Raw genomic sequence first — 25,636 nt, forward strand, 5'->3', positions numbered from 1 at the left:
AAGCTGTTCGTAATGCAGGAAACAAAGATAAAAATGCTAAAAATTAGCATGTCCTGGACGAGCATGCCATAAATCAAGAGTTTGATTTGTAAAAGAATGCCTTCCATAGTTCGGTAATACGGAAGCATGTGCAAGAATTAGGGATGTCCCACAGATGTACAGCCCGTCCCTCTCATACCCCCAGCCAAAAATCCTTTTCGTAGCTAGGTCCTGAAAAACACAATGATCAGGACAGAAAGTCATTGAGCAGGCCAAGGAACGAGTTAAGCGACTAGCAGATAATAAGTTAAGGGAAAGTTTAGGCGTATGAAGAATAGACTGTAAAGATAAATCAGGAGATAAAGGGGCAATACCCTTACAAACGATCGGTGTAAAAGAATCATCAGCAAGGCGTACCTGCCCGGAGGATTCTTCCATATTCGAAAAATATCAAGACTCGCCAGTCATGTGATCAAAAGCACCAGAATCTATAACCCAAGTTGGAGGAACTGTAATATTTCTGATTTTCACCGTTTTCCATTTTTAGGATTTTCCGTTTTTGGCAAGGGCATTTTCATCTTTTCACGTTTTGCGTGCCGGACACCGTGGGGTGTGCCGGGTGTGTCGGAGAGTAATTTAGAGCATTCTATTGAGTTCAGGACTCTTAAAAATGCAAGGGTTGCCATTTCGGCATTTTTCCGTTTTTCAGGCCGGAACGGTCCCGTGTAGGACCCACTACAGGAATTGTCGAGTACGGGGGGTATCGGTTGGTTCCATTTGCATTTCATTTGATTTATTTACGTGTATTTTATGTGGTATTGGTGTGGCTTGTGTGCACATATGTGTGGTGGAAAAAGAAGAAAAGAAAAATCAAAAAGAATTTTGTGTGGGACCCATTTTCCACTAACTAGAATTGGTGGCCAAGAGGCCACTTTGGCCTCAAAACTCTCTCTCTCCCCATAAGCTCTCTTTCTCCCTCTCATTCTTGGTTTCTTTTTTTTCTTCTCCCATCAAAGCTTCAATCTTCAATTAATCTCTCATTCCTTGGAATTTTTGGGTGCTGTTTGCGGCAAAACGGAAAGCGCGGCGAGAGCTACAAGTGGGTGTAAGCAATTTCAATTTTGGTGCACCCTAGGGATTTCGAAATTCTAGGGATTTTTGGGGGTTTCTCACATTTTGGAGGTAGGGGTTCCTAATTCATGAAATTTCTTGTTCCCTTATGAATCATCCTTGTTAATTGTTGCCTAGCATGCTTAAATTGTGTTAATTCTCTAAAGTGATTAATTGTTGTACATGAAGTCTATGACTATGTGTAGTAGTTGATTTATATGAAAAGCATGCTTAATTGATATTATTTTATGCCTACTATGTTTAGAAATTGTCAAATTTCTTTATGTGAAAGCATGTTATTTCCTTTGGGATTTCTTGTAAAATTATGCTATGTGACTTGAGCTTAATTTGGATGTATGATAATGGACATTGACATGATATGGAAAAGCATGATGCATTCATGCATAGCATTGGGCAAGGAAAAATGGGAAAGAATTGTTTTTGAAAGGAGAAAAAAAAAGGATTTTTGGGAATAAGTTTTTATAATGGGTTTGTGAAAACCCGGTCGCCTAGGAGTTGCCTAGGGGCTGTGGCGTTAGCATGACCTAAAGGGAACTAGGGGAAAATCCCTAGTGTGGCTGAGTTATCTGGCCCCAAATGGCGCCATGGAGTTGCCATGGGTTATGGACAGTGGCCAATCCTTCTCTCGTGCCGCCATGGGACGGGTTATGTTAACGGTTGAAAAGTGAAGAAAGGAAGTGATTTTGAAAACGGAGAGCGACATAACACGGCATAGCATTCCATGGCATCACATTGTTCATTTTAGTCTTGTATTTTGTTGTATTTTCTCCCGGCATAGCATAATCTGTCTTCTATATTCCTATTCATTGTTTGGATTCACAGGGTTACAAGAGGTGTGTCTTAGGCACCGCCTACTAAGCAAATTGTTCACCCCTTATATTTAACATTTTTCAGGTCATTGGAAGGAGGTGGCGGATGACAATCCTCCATAAGTTTGAATGGGGACTTGGAGTTCATTTCCTTCGCTATCTTTTGTGTATTGAGCCTTCATTTGTAAAGCAACATCGTGTAATGTGACAAGTTGTAAAACATGGCCTTGTAACATAACTTTCAACCCTTGATAATATTTTGATGTGAAGTTGGATTAATGTAAAGACTATACATTAGCTCTTGATTGCATGGATGAACGATGTCGTTTTATATCTAAATGTTGATGATCTTAACCATAGTATGTAGTTTTACCATTTGAAGTGTTTTTAGAACAAGTTTGAAGCAGATTTGCAAAGTTTTCCATAGACCATTATTCATTTTCATGATTTCAGTATTTTCAGTAGTAGGAGTTGCACGCAGAGCCATTTTGGCCGGCCGAAATGCCTGTTTCGGCCGACCGGTTCATCCAGAAACTTCAGTCACTGTTGAAGTCACAACTGGCCAACCTAAATGCCTGTTTTGGTCGACCAGTACAGGGGAGTTCGCTTCGGCCGACCGAAGCCCCATTTCGGTCGACCGAAGTGCACCTGCTTTGCCTTTTTTGTTCCTTCCTCCGATGTAAATTATCCTAAGCCTCATAAATTTGTTTTTGTGCCGTTGTGGAGCGTAACCATGACTTAAGAAGTGATGTTTTGACCCTAGACATGACGTGATGGTCATAGGTGACCTCGGGTCCGGGTAAGGACCCGGTTAACGATTCGGACCCACGGGTTCGGGTCGTTACAGGAACAATACCAGACTAAGAGGCATGGAATGCAGATGGCGTACCTAAGTGAGCTGCAGTTGATGTAGCTGAAGGGATGGTACCTAAGTAAGCTGCAATAGATGTAGCAGAAGGGAGAGATGCTTGTGATAAATGATCTCGGATAATAGACCCAATTTGTGTATGCAACTGATGCATATCAATACATCGAGGCAGAAGAGCAGGTGTGTGACATTTCACAATTTTCCATTTTTCTGGCTTTTTTTCGATTTTTTGGATTATTTTAATTTTGTGCATCGTTTTGTGTGTCATGCATAGGTTAGTGTGCCACGAGGGTTCTGAGAGTGATTTAGAGTATTTCTTTGAGTTTAGAACTCTTAGAAATACATTTTGGGTCATTTTTGCATTTTTCGGATTTTTTGCCTGGGAGGTCTGTATGGGTCCCACGCCCGGATTTGTGTGTCCCCAAAATATTTTCTGGACTTATTTGCATGTTTTACATGTTATTTGTCATATATGTGAGGGTACATTGGGTAGTTTGCATGTTGGTGGCTAAATGGCGGTTTAGTGGGCTTGGAGGGGCATTTTAGTCTTTTGCTTGGTCAACCAATTGACCCCCCACGTGGGGGACAATATTGCAGCCCCTTTATCTGCAGAATTCCAGCCCATTTTCGGACCACACTAGTTTCTTCTAGCTTCTTCTTCTTTCATCATTCCTCCATTGAAGGCCACATGAAGGCTCATTTTTGGGCACTTTTTAGTGGGATTTTGATTATGCCACATAAGGGAAAAATGTTCCTCATGACGAGAGCTTCCATTTGATAACAAAAACAGCCCCATTCATTCCCTTCTAAATTTCGAAAATTTCCTTGAGGGGGGGATTTTGAGGAAGCTTCAAGAGGGAAATTTGTTCATCTTGTCCTCCTCTTTCCATTGGTGTGCTTAGGCCTCATTTTGGTGGACATTTGCACTTGTTGAGAATTAGGGTTTTTGTCTTCTAAGAGGCATAGTTGTCTAGCTTGCATAGTCCCCTAAATTTGTAGTTAAAGTCATGTGTTTACCTAATTCTTGCATGTTAATTGGTGATCAATTTTGTAGTAGCATGCTAAGGTTTGAAGTATGTGATGAACTATGTCAATTTGTTAGTTGTTATGTGCTCAATTGTGACATTGTGAGTTGAATTGCAATTATGGTGTGGACTATGTGGTTAATTTTGGATGAGCATGGCAATTTGAGTTAAATTGACATTCCAAGTGAGTATGATATGTTAGGTGCTCTAAGTGTTGTAATATTGGCAATATAATTACTTCATTGTCAAATCCATGTTATTGGTTGAAGTTTATGTACAAGTGCATGTGAATTTATAATTGTGATTATGAATTGGCAAATGATGGTCATCAAAGCATGTTATACATTGTAAGCATGACATTGCATTGTCATGGGCATTGGGTGTGTTGAGAGAAATTTGGAAATGTGAAATGGAAAAGTTTTGAAGAAGTGTTGAGGAAAGGTTTTTTCTCAAACCCGGTAGTTGGAAGGGTACTCCTTTGCCGGCGGTGCTAACTAGTTAATAGGGATACGGGGGGTACCCATGAGTAATTTAGCGACATCGGGCCCTAAATAGTAGTTGGAAGTCACCCTTTGCTAGGTATGACTAGCAAATTCTCCCTAGGGAAGACGGATGTACCAAAGTCCGGCTAGTTAGTACGTTTTTGGTGTGTGTGTGTGTGTGGTGTACGTTGCATAAGTCATTTCATGCATGGCATTGCTTCATATGGATGATAACGGATAGTGAGTGACTTGTTCATGAAATGTGATCCCGGCATGATCCCTACTCTTCTAATCTACTCATTGATGTTTTTTAGCATGTATTTGTCTACTTATTTTTAGGAGATGCCATTTAGGCAATCTCTACTGGTCGTTGTGCTCATTCCTCTACATTTTTTAGGTCACGGAAAGGAAGTGGTGGATGACATTCCTCCACAAGCATAGACAGGATTTAGAGGGACCCTTTTTACTTCTTTTGCAACCAATGTAAATATTTGATGTGGCATAGTATATGTAATAGATATGTAATCTAATTTTGCTACATGTTGTATATAACCGAACTTATTTTGATCATGTATTATGTACCAAGCTTGTCTAATGATCTTATTTATGCATGGATGTTTAATTACAATGTATGCTATCAAATGCATAATTACAATATATGCATGGATGTCTAATGTTTAATTACCATGTTTAAGGTCACAAATGGACCAAAACGGATTACGGGGACTCAAACCAGCAGTTGCAGGCCTTGTAGGCCATTTCTCCTCAAACTAGTCGACGTCTGACATCTTCACGTCGACCGGTATCTCGTCAATTTAGGTTTTTGGGCCTGAAGGCTAAACCAGTCGACGTGAAATGGTACATGTCGACCGGTTTAGCCAAACCGGTCGACGTGTACCCTAAACACGCAGACAGGTGGAGCATGACTTTGAAGCTCCAGAGAAACAAGTCAACACTCCAGTTCAGCCCAATATTGAAGAGGTGCAGGATGATCAAATACCAGATGAGTAACAGTACAGTATTGCTACAGGGAGACAGAAAAGGCAGATTAAACCTCCGAAGAAGTATGCTTATGCAGATTTAGTTGCTTATGTTTTGTTTGTGGCAACAAATATTGAAGATAAAGAGCCTTCCACCTACCAAGAAGCTGTTACAGGAAATGAATCTGCCAAGTGGAATGTTGCTATGAATGAGGAGATCGAATCTCTTCACAAGAATCAGGCATGGGAGTTGGTGAAACCTCCTAGAGGCCAGAAGATTGTTGGTTGCAAATGGGTCTTCAAGAAAAAGGAAGGAACTCCAGGTGTTGAAGATGCAAGGTACAAAGCACGTTTGGTGGCAAAAGGTTATAGTCAGAGAGAAGGTGTGGATTTCAATGAAGTATTCTCACCAGTTGTGAAACACACCTCTATCCGCGTGTTGCTGGCCATGGTGCTCTATTTGCCTTAGAGCTTGAGCAACTTGATGTCAAAACAGCTTTTCTACATGGTAAGCTTGAAGAAGAAATTTACATGCATCAGCCAAAGGGGTTCGTTGTTCACAGAAAGGAAGACCACGTTTGTTTGTTGAAGAAATCCTTGTATGGATTGAAGCAATCTCCAAGGCAGTGGTACAAGAGGTTCGACACTTTTATGGTTGGACATGGCTATTTGAGAAGTAGCTATGACAGTTGTGTCTACTATCAGAAGCTCTCAGATGGTTCTTTTGTATACTTGTTGTTATATGTTGACGACATGCTTATTACTACAAAAGACATATCAGAAATCAACAAGTTAAAATCTCAGTTGAATACTGAATTTGAGATGAAAGATCTTAGTGCATCAAAGAAGATTTTGGGCATGGAAATTCAAAGGGATCGCTAAGCCGGTAGGTTGAGTTTGTCACAAAAGAGTTATATTGAGAAAGTGCTTGAGCGGTTCAACATGCAGAATTCTAAGCCCGTGAGCACACCACTTGCTGCTCATTTTCGTCTTTCTGCAGTTTTATCACCGCTATCCGAAGAGGAGAAGGAGCACATGTCATGTGTTCCGTATGCTAGTGCAGTTGGTAGCTTGATGTATGCAATGGTTTGCACTCGCCCTGATATTTCACATGCAGTCAGTGTAGTTAGTAGATATATGAATAATCCAGGAAAAGAACATTGGCTAGCCGTGAAGTGGATTCTTTGGTATTTGAAAGGTACTGCAGATATTGGCTTAGTTCATCAAAAGAGCAGTGATGATTTTGGCAGTGTTGTTGGTTTTGTGGACTCCGACTACGCTAGTGTTTTAGACAGAAGAAGATCTCTGACAAGATACGTCTTTACTCTCTCAGGTTGTGCAGTTAGTTGGAAAGCAACTTTGCAATCTACAGTTGCTCTCTTTACTACAGAAGCAGAATATATGGCGGCCACTGAAGCAGTGAAGGAAGCCATTAGGTTGATAGGTTTGGTTAGTGTTTTGGGTTTGCAGTAGAGCTCAACTGTTATTTATTGTGACAATCAGAGTGCGATATATTTGACCAAAAATCAAATGTATCACAAGAGAATCAAACACATTGATGTCAGATATCATTTCATTCGGGATGTCATATCAGAAAGAATTACTACATTGAAGAAAATTGGCACAGCTGAAAATCCGGCGGATATGATGACAAAGTCCATTCCGGCTCTTAAGTTCAAGCATTGCTTGGACTTGGTTGGTATTCTCAAATGTTGAAATTGCCCTTAGGGGCTTAGTGGAGAAGACAGTTCGTTTTGCAGAGATACAGTGGTTTATTTGAATTTTCGCCAAGGTGGAGATTTGTTGACTTATATGGCTCAAATTTGCCAACTCAGTAAGTGTGATTGCATCAGCAATGACTTCATCAACTTGGCCTTCAAGATGAGTAATCAACAAGTATACTTGATCTCCAAGCTGTGGTGTCAGACCCATGCGTGGTGACCAAGTTCAGTGCCCTATGTGATGATATTTTGGCTATAAATAACCTTGCTCCCACGGTGTTTAATCATCCAAAAATTGAGAGTGTTTACTCAATACAGTAAAGTGTAAGTGTGTGAGGGCTTGGGTGTAATTGGGTTTTGGGTGTGAGCCACTTAGCCTTATATCTTTATATTTCTATAGTGAAATTTTGATCTGTCCTCTCCCCGTGGACGTAGGCATAGCCGAACCACGTAAATCCTTGTCTCATTTGTGTGTGCGCTATTTTATTTTTCTTGTCATTTATTTTTTCTCTTGTTCTCATAAACCCCTATTCGATCCTTATTCCGTAACATGGGGTGTCCACACATATAAGTTTTAGTAACTTCTCCCCCCAGGCGATGTGGGACGCCACAATCACCTCCTCTTGGGACCCAGAATCGTCGCTAGCCTAACTTGCATGGGCTTGTGCACGCCCTCCCATTTTCAACTAAGGTTGGCACTGTCTGTCACGACCCGTCTTGCACCATGTAGATATTCTCTGCTTTGCACCCTCTCCTTTGAGTGCTCACGATTTTGCTCAAAACACGTTCACATGGTTAAGGGGTGTCCACGCATATAAATCTTAACTTCTTCCCCCTAGGCGATGTAAAAAGTCACAATCACCATAGCTTGGGACCCAGCGTCTTCGCTGGCCAAACCCTTATGAGCTTGTGCACCTCCCACATTTTTGGCTTAAGATTAACTCTGATACCATCTTTCACAACCTACCCACCCAAAACTCATGCAGATATTGTCTGCTTTGCACACTCTCCTCTTGGTCCTCTCGATGCTCACGATTTGCTCAAAACGCGTCTACATGGTTAAGGCTGACCAAACCCTCATGGGTTTATGCACAGACCCACATTTCCAGACAGGGATTGGCTCTGATACAATCTTTCACAACCCACCCAAAACCCATGTAGATATTGTCCGCTTTACACACTCTTCTCGGTCCTCTCGGTGCTCACAATTTGCTCAAAACGCGTCTACATAGTTAAGGGGTATCCACAAATATAACTATCAGTAACTTCTCTCCCTCCCCAGGCGATGTGGGACGTCACAATCACCACCAATTAGCACCCAACGTCCTTGTTGGTCGCACCCTCATGGGCTTGTGCACTCTCCCACATTTCCGGTTAGGGATTGGCTCTGGCACCATCTTTCACGACATGCCCAAAACCCATGTAGATATTGTCCGATTTGCACACTATCCTCTCAGTGCTCACGGTTTTGCTCAAAACGCATATGCTTGGTTGAGGGGTGTCCACACATATTAATGTCAAGAACTTCTCCCTCAGTTGGGACATTACAGGTTTAGTATTGGCTAATAGCCTCTAATGTTGTAAGCATAATAGGGAAAGAATTTGGAATAGAATTATTAAGAGAAAAAGTGCTCATCTTATTTAGGTAGTTTCTTTAATAAAATTAAAATCAGAAAGCTTCGAGAACAACAAAATAGTGGGGCATAGTTGGGATACAAAATGGAAACTTTTGATACTGGAAAATACATTGCTTCAAGTTTTTATTTTTATTTTTTTATATCTGCTTAAAATCGAAGTTTAAACCAGGGAAAAAAAATTCGAAGTTGACATGCACTTGTCAGAGAAGTGTTTGCAATTACTTTGCCAAGACTACAACTTTACGATGATTAACTGATTTCAACATAATGAATCAACGACATTAAATTATGTTCAGCCAGTCTCGTCCACATAGAGCTTGGGTTTCTAGTATATCTTGAGTCATTGCAATTTTCATTATTAACCCTACTTCAGAGTGTCTAACAATTAGATGCATTCCATACAAGTATAGTGATAAAGCTTTTAGAGCAAGTGAACCTTAGAAAAGGACCACAATATAGGTGGTAGGACAGGCTAATATTTGAATCGAGTATAAAGATAGAAAAAAATTACCAACCAAAAAAATGGAAATCAAGTAAAGAAACATCCCAGAGCAGCAACAACAACAACAAAATAACTAAATAAATAATAATTGTGGATGAATGTGTCCTCTAAAGTTCTACAACTGATGCGGCCGATAATCGTGTGGCATCATGCGAGTCTAGAACCATTGGAATAGTTTACGTTATAAAATGGGTGTTTAATTTTGTTGTTAGCTGAAGCCTCAAGCCAGACAAGTTACCTACAATGGTGGAGTTTCAAGACATATAGTTACTTCCTAGTTGTAATTCTTTAATTTGTTTTTTTTTTTCTTTCCCTAAATGGGTTTCTTTTTATATAAAAAAGAGAACTCAAAACAGTACAAGGACTAAAGGGGGCATACCCCCCACCCCAACAATTTACGAGGCCACCATGGAGTAGAACCACTTCCAATTGATAGCCAAAACAAAGGAAGAAATTAACAAGAGCCACTAAAAGAAACGTCAAGAGATAAAATCAAGAGCAAGAAAGTCTTACAGGATAAGCCTAGAAGCTGCAGGCACTCCCATAACAAGACACATCAACCTCTTGAGCTTTGTGACGACCTATGTGGGCGGGTGTGATGTGGATAAGCACTATCAGGCTACAGGGTGTCATGATCCCACATCGCCTAGGAAAGGTGAAGTGCTATCTATATGTAGGTTCTACACCTTTCTATGACACAATGTGTTTCAAAGTCATGATGGCCATGCCAGAACTCCAGAGTTAACCATGCTTAACTTGGAGTAGTATCAGAATGGGTGACCTCCTAGGAAGTCTCTGGTCTGGGCCAAAAGCGGACAATATTGTGTTTGGATAGGGTGAGGGTTGTTACTATTGAAATATCTTTATTATTTTTATTTTTATTAACTGTTTTTAGCCTTTTATTAGGTGTTTTATGTAAGATTCCTATAATCATGGGATCAAGTAGATAAGATCCCCGTAATCATGGGATCTCATAGATAAGATCCCCATAAACATGGGATCACGTAGATTTTGGCATATTTTCTGTCTTTCTTTGATTTGGTTTCCTTTCTCTGTATCCTATTCTTGTGTATAATTATAGATCTTGGCTCTCGCTTTGTGTAAGCCAAAACATCGTCTTTTTGGTATCAGAGCAAAACAAAAATCTTCGCCTCCCCATCTTCCTCCCCAACACCGCCATCTTCTCTCTCCGTCTCTCCATTTTCCCTCACCTCCGACAAACCTCCATCTCCTCCCAGCCCTTGCGCCAGACCCTTAGGGTAACCCTCTGTTTTTTACGTCTTGGGCATGTAAACTTTCAGTATTTATGTTTACTTTTTCCTTCATTAATAACGGCTTGTAAGGATAATAAGTTTCAATGTGAGATTTGTGAGTTTTCTAAACATACTAGAACTAGTTATATTTCTCATATGCATCGTGCACCTATTATGTTTGATCTCATACATTCTGATGTGTGGGGTCCTTCTCCTGTTACTGTTTTTTCGGGGCATCGTTATTATGTCACATTCATTAATGATTATTCCCGTTGCACATGGGTATATTTACTTAAAAAGAAATTTGAAGTTTTTCCCTTGTTCACTCAATTCCTCCAAATGATCAAAACTCAATATAAAACTGTTGTTAGGAATATTAGGTCTGACAATGGTTGTGAATATGTTTCCAATGAGTTTCAGTCTCAACTTAACCAACAGGGTATTCTTTATCAGCTTACTTGCCCATATACCCCTTAACAGAATGGTGTTGCAAAGCGTAAAAGCCGCCAACTAATGTCAGTTGTTCGATGTCTTTTAAGTGGTATGAATGTGCGAAAGTCATACTGGCCCATGGCAGTTCTTACAGCTACTTTTCTCATTAATTGTACCCCTAGTAGAGTCTTAAATGGTAAGGCCCCCTTATAAGTGCTTCAGCCTGATATTACTCTTTTTTCCATCATACCTTGTCGGGTGTTTGGATGTACATGTTTTGTTCAGAATCGTAGCCCTTCTCGTACTAAACTTGATGACAAGGCCATTAAATGTATCTTTTTAAGATACTCTTACATGTCAAAAGGTTACCGGTATTATAATCCAATATACAAACACATGTATCACTCTCTTGATGTCACCTTTCATGAGTATACCCCATTTTATGGTTCTAACACTATCTTGGAGGAAACTTTTACTCTCGATCAAGAGGCTTCTCCTCTTGCTCGTCCTCTTCCTATTTTTCAAGAAGAGAAGAGTCTTCGCTTGTGATTTCCTCACTCCCTTTGCAAGTCTATTCACGCTGACCTCGTGCTCCGCCTCCACTGCTTTCATCTTCCTCAGATAGATTCAGGTCCAGGTATATCTCTCTCACTTTTACATTGCCCTAACCCTGTTTCTATTCCTGAGTCTCGGTATCCCACTCAGAACCGCAAACCCCCTGCACGATTTGGATTCGCTTGTAGTACTACCAATCATCCTATTTGCAGTATCTCTTATGATGGTCTTTCAGGATCATACTGAGCCTTTCTAGGCAAACTTGATTCCATTTTCATTCCCAGAAAGTTGTCTAAGGCTCTCCTGGATCCCAATTGGATGTCTGTTATGAGGGTAGAAATGGATGATTTGCAGCATAATGAAACATTGGAGCTTGTATCTCTCCCTCCTGGTGAAAAGACTGTTCGTTGCAAATGGGTATTCAGTGTTAAATATCTGCCTAATGGCTCTATTGATCAGTATAAAGCCCGTTTGGTGGCCAAAGAGTTTACTCTGATTTCTGGTAAAGACTTTAATGATACCTTCGCTTCAGTGGCTAAATTAACCTCATTTCGTTTGCTTGTCTCCCTGGCTGCCTCTCACAATTGGCCCCTTTATCAACTTGATGTGAAGAATGCTTTCCTTAACGGTGATCTTCTTGAGATTATTTACATGGATCCTCCACTCGGTTTTCAGACTGAGGGGGAGTATGCTGGAAAGGTGTGTTGAATGTGGAAGTCTTTGTATGGATTAATACAATCTCCCAGAGCTTGGTTTAGCCGCTTCAGTTATGTAATTCTATCCGTGGAGTTTATTAGGTACCATTCTCACCATACATATTTTATCCACCGTTCCTCGAATGGTCGATGCATCATTCTACTTGTCTATGTTGACGATATCATCATTACTGGCAATGATGTCCATGGGATTGCTCAAGTAAAGCTTCAATTGGCTAAAGCTTTTGATGTGAAAAACCTGGGGCAGCTTAGATATTTCTTAGGAATTGAGGTTGCTAGATCTAAGCAGGATATTTCTTTATCGCAAAGGAAGTATGTCTTGGATTTTCTTCAAGACACAAGTATGCTTGGATGTAAACCTGCTTCCACTCCTATGGATCCTAATCTGAAGATCTCGGCTGAGTCCGAAAATCTCCTTTCTGATCCCTTGCAATATTAGCGCTTGGTAGGAAGATTAATTTATCTTACCAACACCTGTCCTAATTTGGCTTTTGCAATTAGTGTTGTGAGCCAGTTTATGCATGTTCCTCGTAGATCTCATATGGATGCAGTATATCATATTCTTCAATATCATAAGTCCTGACCTGGACTTGGATTATTCTATTCTTCTAGCAAGCAGGTTAGGCTACCCTGTTTTAGTGATGCAGACTATGCTGGGTCCAAGACCGATAAAAATTCCACATCTAGCTTATGTACTTTCTACGAAGACCATCTTATATCCTGGAAAAGTAAGAAACAACTTGTAGTTTCGAGATCTTCAGCAGAGGCTGAGTATCATGCCATGGCTCAGGGTACTTGTGAGATTCTCTGGCTTCAATCTTTCTTGGAGGAGCTAGGGCTAGGTGAAAAACAGTCCGCAGACTTGTTTTGTGATAACAAGTCAGCCATCATGCTTGCTTCAGATTCTGATCTTCATAAGAGGACTAAACATATAGAAGTGGACATTCATTTTATCAGAGAGAAGGTTCGTTCGGGAATTATCAAGCCCTACTTTTTTCGTTCCTCTGATTAGTCAGCCGATGTGTTCACCAAATCTGTTGGTCCATCTTTGCTTCATTCCACGATTACCAAGCTGGGCTTGATTGATATCTTCACTCCAGCTTGAAAGGGAGTGTTGAAATGTAATGTTTCCAATTTTCACCATTTTCTATTTTCAGGTTCGTCTTTTCTTGTTTTGCTTGCCAGACACCGTGGGGTGTGCCGATTGTGTCTAAGAGTTGGTTGGGGGCATTCCATTGAGTTCAGGACTCTTGGAAATGCAATGGTTTCCATTTCGGCATTTTACTAGTTTTTCGGGCCGGGAGGTCCCACGTGGGACCCACTACTGGAATTGTTGTGTACGGAAGTTGTGTCATGGGTCCATTGCATTTATGCATTGCTTATTTTGTGCATAAGTTAATGTTTAAATGCTAAATTGTGGTCATTATAAAATTGGTGCATGTATATGAAATTTGTGGTGGAAAAATAATGTCAAATGATTTTTTTTTAGTGGTAGGACCCACCACTTTCTTTTCTTAATGGCCATAAGGCCATTTTTTTTTGTCTCATTTCATCTCTCTCTCACGCTGCTCTCTCCGTCTTTTCTTTTCTTTTTCTTCAAAGCTTCAAGCTTTGATTTCTCTTCAACCGTTGGGAGTTTGTTGGTGCCGTTTGCAGCAAGTCGGAGAGCTCATTGAGATCTACGTGTTGATAGAAGCAAATCACCATTTGGCCAACCCTTGGAATTTTTGGTCATTTTTGGGGCTTTTCATCTAGCTTTGAGGTAGGGGTTTCTAATACATGATTTCTTTGACTTTTGTGAGTTGTTTCTCTATAATTTGTTATATAGCATGCTTAATTTGTGTAAGTTTCTTGCAGAATAGCTTAATTATTATATATGAAGTGTATGGCCATGTGTTAATTGATGTAACATGAAAAATACATGTTTAAGCGATAGTATTACATGCCAATGGTGATTAAATTACTATGTGTTAGTTGAAATTGTATGAAAAAGCACGCTTAAGTGATGGTGTTTCATGCCTATTGTGTTTTAAATTGTTAGATTTTGTAACATGGAAGCATGCCAATTATTTCTAATAATTTTCCTATAATGAATGTTGTGTTGTTGATAATAGACTTGTTAGATATGAAATCGTCAATTGGCATGGCATAAAAAGCATGGTACATTCATGCATGACATTGGGCAAGAAAATGGGTAATGTGATTTGAAAAGGAAAGAAATGGTTTTTGGGAAAAAAGTTTTGATGAAAGGTTTGCGAAAACCCGGTCGCCTAGAAGTTGCCTAGGGTCCATGGCATTAGTATGACCTAGAGGGAACTGGGGATACTTCCCTAGCGTGGTTGAGTTACCTGGACCCCAAATGACGCCATTGAGTTGCCATGGGTCAGGGACAGTTAGCCAATCCTTCTCTCGTGCCGCCATGGAGTTGCCATGGGACGGGCTGCATTAACAGTTGGAAATGATGACGGATAAAGGTTTTGAAATGGGGAGCGACATTGTATACCATTGCATTCCATAACATTGCATGGCTTGATGAGAATTTTGATGCGTTGTTGTTAGAGTTGTTATGTTTTCCCTTCTGAATAAACATGACCCCTCTTTCCTTTTCCTATGCTTTGTATGGATTCACGGGGTCACAAGAGGTGTGTCTTAGGCACCTCCTACTGAGCCATTATGCTCACCCCTTTATATTAACATTTTTTAAGACACGGGAAAGAAGTGGCAGACGACGTTTCACCACGGACTTAGTTCGGAGTAGATGATTATTTCTGCTATTTTGTGTTTAAGTCCTATTAACTTGTTAAGCTTCAGTTTGTTGTATCTTGTATCAAGACTTGTGGATTCCCGTTGTTGTATTTTGTTTATGGACTGTGATCTTGTTGTAATTAAAGTGCAATTCATGTAAATGACTTTGGGACTATGTAATAGATATGTAATTTCATAATTATGAATGGATGGAGTGTATATTCAATATTTTACAATGTGTTGGGGCAGGTTTAGATCAGTTTCAATACCAAGGCCTTTCTTCATTTTCACACTGGTTGAAATTCAGTAGCAGGTTCTCAGCTCGCAGAGTCATTTCGGCCTACCAAAATGACTGCTTCGGCCGACCGGTCACTGTTCCACCCAAATTCCTGTAGCCTCGTCTCATTTTTGGCCACAACCGGTCGACCGGTTGGCCCATTTCGGCCTACCGAAGTGCCATTTCTGCCGACCGAAATACATGGCCTACATTGTTCTTGTCCCACCATCTTTGGAGCTATTCTTTTACCTTGTAGCAGTTCTTTGGCTCCCGTGTTGAGTTGTAGTTGTGCATAAAAGATGTCGCGACATGTAGATTGACGATGGTGCCCTTAGGTGACCTCGGGTTCGAGTAAGGACCCGGTTAACGGTTCGAACCTAGGGGTTCGGGTCGTTACATGAAATATCTTTATTATTTTTATTTTTATTCTTATTAGCTGTTTTTAGCCTTTTATTATGTGTTTTATGTAGGGATCACGTAGATAAGATCCCCGTAATCATGATTTCCTTTCTTTGTACCCTATTCTTGTATATAAATATAGATCTTAGCTCTCGGTTTGAGTAAGCCAAAACTTCTTCTTTTACAAATGATATCAAAGCCGGAATCTAACCAGAAGTGTGGCTAACGAGGATGTTGGGCCCCATGGAGGGGTGGGATGTGCTGGCAGGCTACATGGTGTTATGATCCCACATCGCTTGGGAAAGGTGAAGTGCTATATGTAGGTTCTACACCCTTCAATGACACAACGCATTTTAGTCGTGAGGGTCGTGAACCTACCAAAACTCCAGAGTTGAGCCTGCTTAACCTGGAGTAGTACCAGGATGGGTGACCTCCTGGGAAGTCTCTAGTCCAGGAAAGCCAAAAGCGGATAATATTGTGTCTGGATAGGGCGAGGGTTGTTACAGTTTTTCTATACCCTTCATGCAATGTTGCATTCCTCCGCCTCCAAACAACCCATATGATAGTAGGCATAAGATATTGAAGTAATTTACTATGCATAGAAGACCCCCTAACGTGATCGAAAAACCACTACACCAACTAAGATAAGCAAGGAAATGGAGGAACAATAATACTCAACAACTGGAACACCCTTTCCCAAACTTCTTTAGCAAAAGGGCAGAGAACAATAGAGGAGCCTCCACCATTGTATTGTGAATGAGTTGAGAGCGTATTATAAAAGTGATGCAGCCTAAAGGCTCTTTGTGTCGTGGATGTAGGCCCTAGTGGCCGAACCACATACTTTCCGTGTGTTCTACTCGTTTAATTTCTTCTTTCACTTTTGTTTTATGCTTTACAACATGGTATCAAAGCCTAATTTCTCTTCCTAGGTTCGGACCCCTATTTTGGGGAATTCGCTTAGCATCTGAAATGTTGCCAAGGGTTTCTCAGTGCTATTTGTGACTTATTTGGACTGCCAGTGTGGTCGGTAGCATTGTTTTTCGCCTATGCTGTGTCTCCGGCAGTTTGTATTGACTTGTTTGGAATGTAAATAGTGACAATAATTGTGCCTTACAATTAGGGATTATATTAGCTAGCATTGACTTACCCTAAATAAATTGTTGTAATTATGGGATTAGATTAATCGACTTACCTTTTAGATAGCTGCTGTAATTACTACACCTTGATTGTAGCCACTTTGTTTGGCAAATCTTGTATTATAAATTGTAATGGGAACCAAAGGGAATGTATCACTTCCACGTCCGAAAATCTGTTGTGGCTCTGTTTTCTCTTCTTACATGGTATCAGAGCAAGGTTAGTCAAAGAATTGTATTTTCATTCTTTGATTACACTTAGGTTTAGATATCTATTATGTTTTCTGTTTGATCTGGTTCAACTCTACATTCTTTGCTGCGCTGTGGTTTGGATATTTGTTCAATCTCTGTCCAGATCTGTTTGACAACATTTCATTGTTTGATTACACTCTGGTTCCAATAGTTGTTCAATTCTGTGTATGAATCTGGTTGACAGCATCATCAACCTATCAGTAAGCTCTGCTATCTTTGCTGATTGGTCTCCTTGCTTTATTGTGACTAACAACTCTATTGAAATCTATTCAAATTCCTGTGTCTCTTTGCATCTCTAATCAACTGCTGCTATGGATAAAAGTGACATCATTCCTGTTCATCTTAGTGGAGGTGTCAACTATGTGGGATGGTCTTTCCATCTCAAACACTTTGTCCAAGAACAAGGATTGGCTGAATTTTTAGACAGAACAATGGCTGAACTCACTGATGACAAAACTAGAGTCACATGGATCCAAAACAATTCAAAGGTTGTCACTTGGATCTTGAATTCCGCTGATCCTTCAATCGCCTTATCCCTTGAGTCCTTTAGTAAAGCCTCAAAGATGTGGAAACATCTGAAGAAAGTCTGTCACTAGACTAACAAATCAAGAAAGTACTACATTGACATGGAATTGGCTAAATACAGTCAAGGCGATAAGACTGTACAAGAATACTACAACGGCTTCCTTGCACTCTGGCATGAGAAGGATTCTATGATACTAGAAGGTGATGACGCTACTACACATTCACAAGTTCTGAAATTGAAAGAGGAATCCGATGTTAATCAGTTCTTGATGATACTACGCCCAGAATTTGAGTCTGTTCAGGCTGCTTTGATGAATAGAGAAACTGCTCCAGATTTAGATACATGTTTCCAAGAGGTTTAGAGGAGGAACTTCACCTTCAGTCGCAGCATGTCATCATAGAAGATTCAAATGCCTTTCATGCATCGGCTTCAAGCGAGACAGCTCGTTTTTCTACAAATAGCAGACCTGTACAATGCTTTAAATGTAAGCAATCTGGCCACATTGCTCGCTATTGCAAAAACAAGAACTTCTGCAATTACTGCAACAAATCTGGGCATATCATTTCTGATTGTCAAAGACGTCTATCATTTCTGAATGTTGATTCAGTTTTTTTTAACTTTTTTGTAATTCTAATGGAGTAACTGAATTTCTGGGATGTAATATTTTTATATTGTGTGTTTATTTATGTTTTTATTTTTGTTATTGTATTTGTATTTTTTTTTAAGAAAAATTACAATAATATTGAAAAAGTCAGCTTGGTCAACGGTTCCATGGAACTGAACCGGAACCGAAATTGCCCACGGTTCTGGTTCCAGCAGGAATCGTACCGAACCGAACCGTGTGCTCCCCTACCAGCAAGACGAATAGGAATGATGTCACCTTTATCCATAGCAAAAGTGGATCAGATATGCAACGAAAGAGTCGAATCTGAATAGATGTCAACGGAGTTATTAGTCACAATAATGCAAGGAGACTAATAAATCAGCAAGGATCTACTCTAAGCAGAGGTTTCAGAGAGGTTGATGATGTTGTGAATCAGATCCGGACAGAGAACTGAATAATGATCTAAACGAAGAAAAAAAATGCTAGTCTTTGACTAACCCTGCTCTGATACCATGTTAATCAAAGAAAATGGACTCAAAGCAGAATTTCTGATGATGGAAGTGATGCACTCCCTTTGGGTTTCATTACAATTTATATTACAAGATTTGCCAAACAAGTGGCTACGATCAAGGAGGAGTAATTACAGTATGTATCTAAAAGGTAAATCACCTAATCAAATCCCATAATTACAGCAACTATATTAAGGTAAGTCAATGCTAGCTAATATAATCCTAAATGTAAGGCATGATTATTGTCACTATTTACAAACATAACGCCAAGCACATCCTAATTAGACCATGGAATAAAGAAAATGGCTCTATTCCACAGAAATAAGCACACTGTAGAAATTCATAGACTAAAGCAAGTGGCTTCTAGTTTGCAGTTTGTTGCAGGCCTTTTTATCAGATAAAGAAATTGAGGAAGACAATAGACTCAATTCATCCAAAAAAGAATGCCCTATCTAGAAAGAGGAAGATACAAAGTAAATGAATGAAAACAGGGCGGAAAAATGGCTAACAGTTCACAAAAATATGTCATATCGTAATTATTAAAAATTACCTTGGTTGGTGAACCACCATGCAAATGTTTACACCTTCAAGAGCTTCACGACGAAGTGCTCTCAGTAGTAACAGAGAAGAAGAACTGTCCAGACCAGAAGTAGGTTCATCTAAGATCAGCAGAGAAGGTTCCATGACCATTTCGAGCCCAACATTTACTCGTTTCCTTTGGCCTCCGGAGATTCCTCGCCTCTCCACTGTCCCGACCAGGGAATCCCGCACAGGGTGCAGTCCCAAGCACTCGATGACTCTTTCAACAACTAGAACCTTTTCTGCTATTGGTAGATCAGCTGATAGTCTACAACCAGATATTCAGACTGAATTAAAAATAAATAAAAATTATGGTTGATGGAGAATAAATTATTATGTCACAGAGAATACACAAGCAGCTAAAATGAAACAAAAACAGCAATAAGTGAAACAAAAAATTTCTCTTTGAATATGCGTTCATGTTGGAATATGGGGCAATATTCATGTAAGGAGCATAATTAGTTGGATTTTACCACACGGGGTATTACTGTAAATTATATTTTTTATTAATATAAATAAATGGGTGCAGAGATGTTAGAATCACTCGATAACCCTTTCTTACGTTCTCTTTTCTATTCTTATGTCTTTTCTCTTCAAACCCTAATCATCCAAACCCTAAAATATAATTTCAACTTGGTATCAGAGCAATGTTTCAACATTACGAGGACACCACAGTACTCAAAAGAGTTGGAAAAGGCCTAGACGTGTGCTGACATCAGTGTCCGTATGCTGATGTCAGCATGTTAGGGCTCGAAATCCCTCTCCCTGGATCACCTCTTTCTGCTGAAAATCTTGGTATTTTTTCCTAATTTGATGCAGCCGTGTTCTAGTGTTTTTCATTTTCTTAAACAATTTTCTGGTGAAGAGGCTGTTTGTTGCAATCTGTTTGATGTACCATTTTTCGTTGGAGTTTTTGCTTCATCCATCACAGAGGGGTGCAACTAGGCTTTATTAATGATTGTGTTGATTTTGGTTGCATGATTTGAAGGATTGAATGGTTTATTCTACATTTTTGTCTTGTGGCCCTCTTGAAAATCTCTACTGTTTGGTTTTGAGGCAAGTTTTTCATGATCCAGACCTGTTTTTGGTTTTGTTTTGACATGTTATGGCATCCCACTCAAGGCTGGTAGTTGTGTGATTGTCCTGCTGCTTTCTCGGTGTGTTCTTCAGAATCCCTTTGTTTTTTAGGCAACTTTATTTATTATTTGAGATAACATGTCGGAGGTCAGTGGAAGTACTACAAGTACGGACAGAGGCGGGTTAGGCCATGTCTCGGCCTTTGTTGATAACCATGTCTTTTCTCTTCTTTTTCTTCGTTCTTTTCTCTTCAAATCCTAATCCTCCAAACCATAAAATATAATTTCTACTGTTTACAAAAAAGAACTTGTGCATTTGAATTTTGAACACAAACTATGGCTAAAAACACTGTAAATATCACTTGTTAATGCCTGGTCATAGATTTCTTTGTTAACTTTCTCAATATCATTCATGTAATGGAAGTAGTGTCAATAATAGATTTCAGATAAGCAAGAAGTCAAGTGGCACCAAATGTCATGTAGACAAAACAGATACAAAATATTTACATGAACTCAAAAGGCATTTGAAATTTCTCGAGTTTAGACTTGTCTGATATAAAGGAAAGAAAGGAAGAATGGAAACTTGAAGAATTTTTAAACTTTCAGTATCAAATTCCTGCCTTTTAAATTCTTGCATATGGTTGAATCCTCAAGAAGTGATAAGAAAAAGCAACATCTTCGGAATCAAAAGCAAATTATAGATGAAATGAATTTCAACTCTTACAGTCCAAGTTGTTTTGACAGTCCCTAAACATTGCAGCATCCATCTTTTGATGACAAGACTTATAATTAGTTACCATGAGTGAATATACAGGAAACGATAGATTTGCATATCAAATGCATGATAATGAACATTGATTACCAAAATAATCTATTTACAGTAAATTAGTTGGTTCAGGAAAATTTGCAATTCTGTAAAATACTTGAAGTGACAACAGAAAGAATTACTTAAACAATTATGCATTTGTACTGGTTGGTGATAAACTTCTAGGATTGTGTTCAGAATATGTGAAACAGCAAAAAAAAATTAACATGAGCTGAGCTGCATGATGGAACAAGACGATGCATACCTGCAACTTGCACTGAACCAGAGATTCTCCTCCACTGTTAAGTTTCCATGCACTACATCGTCTTGTGGGACAAACCCAATAATTTTCTTGTATGATTGGATTGGTTCAGTCTTCCCATTTATAAGAATCTTACCACGAATAGTGCACCCAGTTGCTTTCCCAGTCAAAGCAGAAAGAAATGTTGTTTTCCCAGCCCCAGAAGGACCCATGACAGCAGAAATGTGGCCAGGAATAAGTTTCCCTGTTACAGACCTCAGTAGATGCTTGTCTTTCCCTTTCAATGTAAGTGTTAAATCTTTGAAATCGACCTCAATCGTTGGCCTGTTCCTGATTCCGGTATCACTAGCCATTGATATTACCCCTGAGAAAGTCAAATTCTTGTTCTGCTCCTGCAGAGCTTTTTCCTTCTCAATTTGATCATATGCATACTTGAAAATTTGGGTGCGAGTATGCAACTGCTTACCCCTCGGCATATTCTTCTTCAAATTCTTATCTCCAATTTCCAGATGGAAGCCGTCATGACCCTCAGGGTTCTCCTCAAGCTCACGCATCATCTTTGTAAGGTTGCTCTGCTCCTTATCTTTTTCTTTTGAACGAGACACACTCGTAGACATAGGTGGTAAGGAAGCATCTTTCCCAGGCTTAGCTTCACCAAGACTCTTCAGCTTATCCAGTTTACTTACAGACTTTTTACGAGAAAATGTTCGTGATATCTGGGTCTGCAGTCCAATTGCATGCTTCCTGGCAACATCTTTTGCAGATTTCCATCTTTCATGTGACTCTACAGTTTCCCTTGCACTTTTTGCCCCCCTTTCCCTGGATTTTGCTTGTCTTTTTTCTCTAGTAGTGAGAACTTGATCTGAGCAGTTGTAAATAATGAGAAGTAGAAGCGTTAATGCAGCCTGTATTGACACGTGTTAGGGGTCAGTTCCCAAAGGATGTGTTCACAAACTTAGTCATTAATGCACAGGAGCAGAAATCTGCGGTTTGAATTAATGAGATCATGATGTATGTTTAATATTCCAAAGAAAATTATATTTTATAACAGGAACAGAAGATTGTTAACAAATTTACTGAAGTTTCTATTGACGCATCCAAAACCCGGGGTGACCCAGACACCAAGTTAATTGAGGAATCAGGTTAGTGGGTCAGTCATGGGTGTTGGAGGACATGGACTGGTTAATGAAATTACCTATTTCTGGTCCTGTCTATGTGGCTAAGGGAGGAAGAATGGATACAAACATTAACCTTAACCGTTATTTTGCACAAAATGATTGTTTCCATAGTCGAATTCGTGTTCCTAAGCTTTTATAAATGCAAAGAGCAATGGCCTCAAGCTTTTAGAGACAGAAGATGATTAATACAATGGAGGGTCGTTGCATGATTCAGCGGTATAGGGCTTGAACATCAGTGTCATTGGTGCGAGTTTGAGCCTTGGAGCAGCCACTTTGTGAAATAGAAAAGTTGGGCCTGTCTTGGTTCCTACCTCCCCAGGACCTTGTTGTAGCGGGACCAGAATGGGTAATCTCGCTTCTTAATACAAAGAGCAGCTAAGTAATTTTGAAGTCACTTAAGCTTTAAGGGGATATTGTTATTAACATACACCAATCAATAAAAATAAATAAATACACAAATAATGTCACTAACAAGCTGTCAGAGTTCTTATGCGTATAACTTTTTCATTGATAGTAATGCAACGAAAGATATGTCTAATGGAAGTGTGACTATAGTAAAAAAAAGTGTTGGAGAAATTATATCCAGTTACTGTAAACTTATGTCATGGAGCAGCATGAAAGCCTTCACAAAGGATGGATTGATAGAATACATAAAGGATGAGGTTCCATCTTTTATGTTATTTGCTGAATACAACTGATGGAACCAGAGAGTGGATAAACACTAAAATGGAGGTATTAAGAGAAACTCTACAAATAAGAGGGTTTAAACTATTGGGAGTTAATTCAGGATTTGATATTATTTGATAGGATTTGATATTATTTGATATTATTGTCATCATCTACATCCTACATTAGAAGCATAGGATCTGTGATATGACATACTATATCAGAGGTATAGGATCTGTGATTTGATTACGTTTCCATTTATGTAATACTCACCATGTAATATATATAGGAGTATGACTAATAACATCAGTAGCTGATTACAGCCTTTCACATTCAACTTGGTATCATCTGCCTGATATTTGACTGTAAATACCCATTTACAGCCCACAGTTCGCTCTCCTGGTGGTAAAGTAACAAGCTCCTATGTCTAATTTTTCTGCAAGGCATCCATCTCAGCAACCATAGCCACTTTCCAGTGCGGGTCTCGCAAAGCCTCACATACAGTGCGAGGGATGAAAATAGTAGAAGTGGCAGCAAGGTAGGTCCTGTAGGCATGCGAAAGTCCCTGATAAGAAACAAACTGGGCAATAGGGTGTTTATTCACACATGTCCGTGTACCTTTTCAGAGTGCAATAGGCAAATCAGAATCAGAACTAGGTGAAACATGATCTGAAGTAGAACTAGGAACAGCAGGGTTAGGAATACCTGTACCAGAAGAGAACGGTGGCAGAGAGGTGGAAGGAGGGTCCCGTGGGCGACAAGTGTATACACAAATTTCTGGATGAGCCATAGGCAGAGATACAGAGTTAAAATTGGTGCAGGTCGAGCCGGAGGTGAGGAAGACACTAGAGGACTGATCGGAGATGTAGAAGAAGATGGAACATACAAAAAGGATGTGCCAAAAAAGGGAACATCTTCGAAAAAAGTGACATCAAGAGTGAAATATTCAACGAGTGCTAGGGTCATAGCAGCGATACCCTTTCGACATAGTCGAATAACCTAGAAAGATGCAACGAATAGCTTTGTCATCAAGCTTCGTACACGTAGGACGTCAGTCCTGAACAAAACAGGTACATCCAAAAACACGAGGAGTGATAGGGAAAAGGGTGCTATCGAGTCGCAAAATATGCAATGGAACCTTACCCCCTAAAGTACGACTAAGAGTGCGGTTAATAAAAAAAAACTGCAGTGAGAACTGCCATACTCCAATAAGACTGAGGAACATACCACGTAAGAGGCACCGGACAACACTCATGAGATGACGGTTTTTACATTCCGCCATCCATTCTGTTCCGGTGTATAAGGGAAGGTCAACTGATGAAGAATTCCCAGTTCATTAAGGTGAGACCGAAAGCCATTAGAGATATATTCTCCTCCATTATCTGACAGAAGGGTTTTAACTATAGTATTAAATTGGGTTTTAATCATTTGCAAGAAAGAAATAAAAGTAGATGATAACTCGGAGTGTGATTTAAGTAAATAAACCCAAGTACAACGAGAGTAGTCATCAATAAAAGTCACATAATATTTATGACCAGAGTAAAAAGTAACAGGGGAAGGTCCCCAAACATCAGAATGAATAAGATCAAATAAACAAGGACTACGATGCATTCGTGAAATATAAGAGGTGCATGTGTGTTTAGAGAGCTCACACACAACACACCGAAACTGATGGGTTTTACAAGCTGTTTGCAATGCAGGAAATAAAGATAACAAATGCTGAAAATTAGCATGTCCTAAACGAGCATGCCATAAATCAAGTGTTTGGGTTGTAAAAGAATGTCTTTCATGGTCCGGTAATATGGAAGCATGTGCAAGTGTTGGAGACGTCCCAAAGATGTACAACCCATCCCTTTCATACTCCCTGCAAAAAATCCTCTTCGTAACTAGGTCCTGAAAAACACAGTGATCGGGAAAAAAAGTCACTGAACAGGCCAGGCAATGAGTTAAGCGGCTAACAAATAATAAGTTAAGGGAAAGGTTAGGAGTATGAAGAACAGACTCTAAAGATAAAGGAACAGCACCCTTACTGATGATTGGTGTAAAAGAACCATCAGCAAGGCGTGCCTGCCCCTAGGATGCTTCCAAATCTGAAAAACGGAAGCACCAGAATCAATGACCCAAGTTGGAGGAACAATACCAGACTTAGAGGCATGGAATGCAGATGGGGTACCTGAGTGTGTTACAGCAGATGTAGCTGAAGGGATGGTACCTAAGTGAGTTTCAGCAGATGTTGCTGAAGGGAGAGTTGCCTGTGATAGATGATCTCGGATAATAGACCCAATTTGTGTATGCAACTGATGCATATCAATACATCCATGCGGAGGAGCAGGTGGCTCATTAGAAGACTCAGCGATAGCAGCAGTAGTGTTGCTAGATCTGAGGTGTGGGTAGAGTTGGAAGCACCGGTCCTTACCATGACCAGTCTTCCCACAATGTTTACAGATGATGGAACTCCCCCGTCCACGATTACTATTTCCACGACCACGGCTACTTTTTCTCCAGTGGCCAAGCTAACCACTGTCCGCCTTCTCA

General features: G+C 39.8%; 1 protein-coding gene across 1 annotated transcript in view; it reads right to left on the reverse strand.

The window, feature by feature from the left end:
* Window positions 1-25,636, reverse strand: part of LOC132306177 (ABC transporter G family member 28) — an 87,158-nt gene that overhangs the window by 25,891 nt on the left and 35,631 nt on the right. Inside the window, exons 8-9 of the mRNA XM_059803460.1 lie at window positions 21,261-22,162; window positions 19,086-19,382 (exon numbers count right to left, since the gene is read on the reverse strand). Of these exons, the coding sequence (XP_059659443.1) occupies window positions 19,086-19,382; window positions 21,261-22,162 (1,199 nt within the window). The remainder of the gene's footprint in view (window positions 1-19,085; window positions 19,383-21,260; window positions 22,163-25,636) is intronic.

This window comes from Cornus florida, unplaced genomic scaffold (genome assembly GCF_030987335.1).
Source record: "Cornus florida cultivar Cherokee Brave unplaced genomic scaffold, ASM3098733v1 CherokeeBrave_3.0.0_Hap2_Chr05, whole genome shotgun sequence".
NCBI lineage: Eukaryota > Viridiplantae > Streptophyta > Magnoliopsida > Cornales > Cornaceae > Cornus > Cornus florida.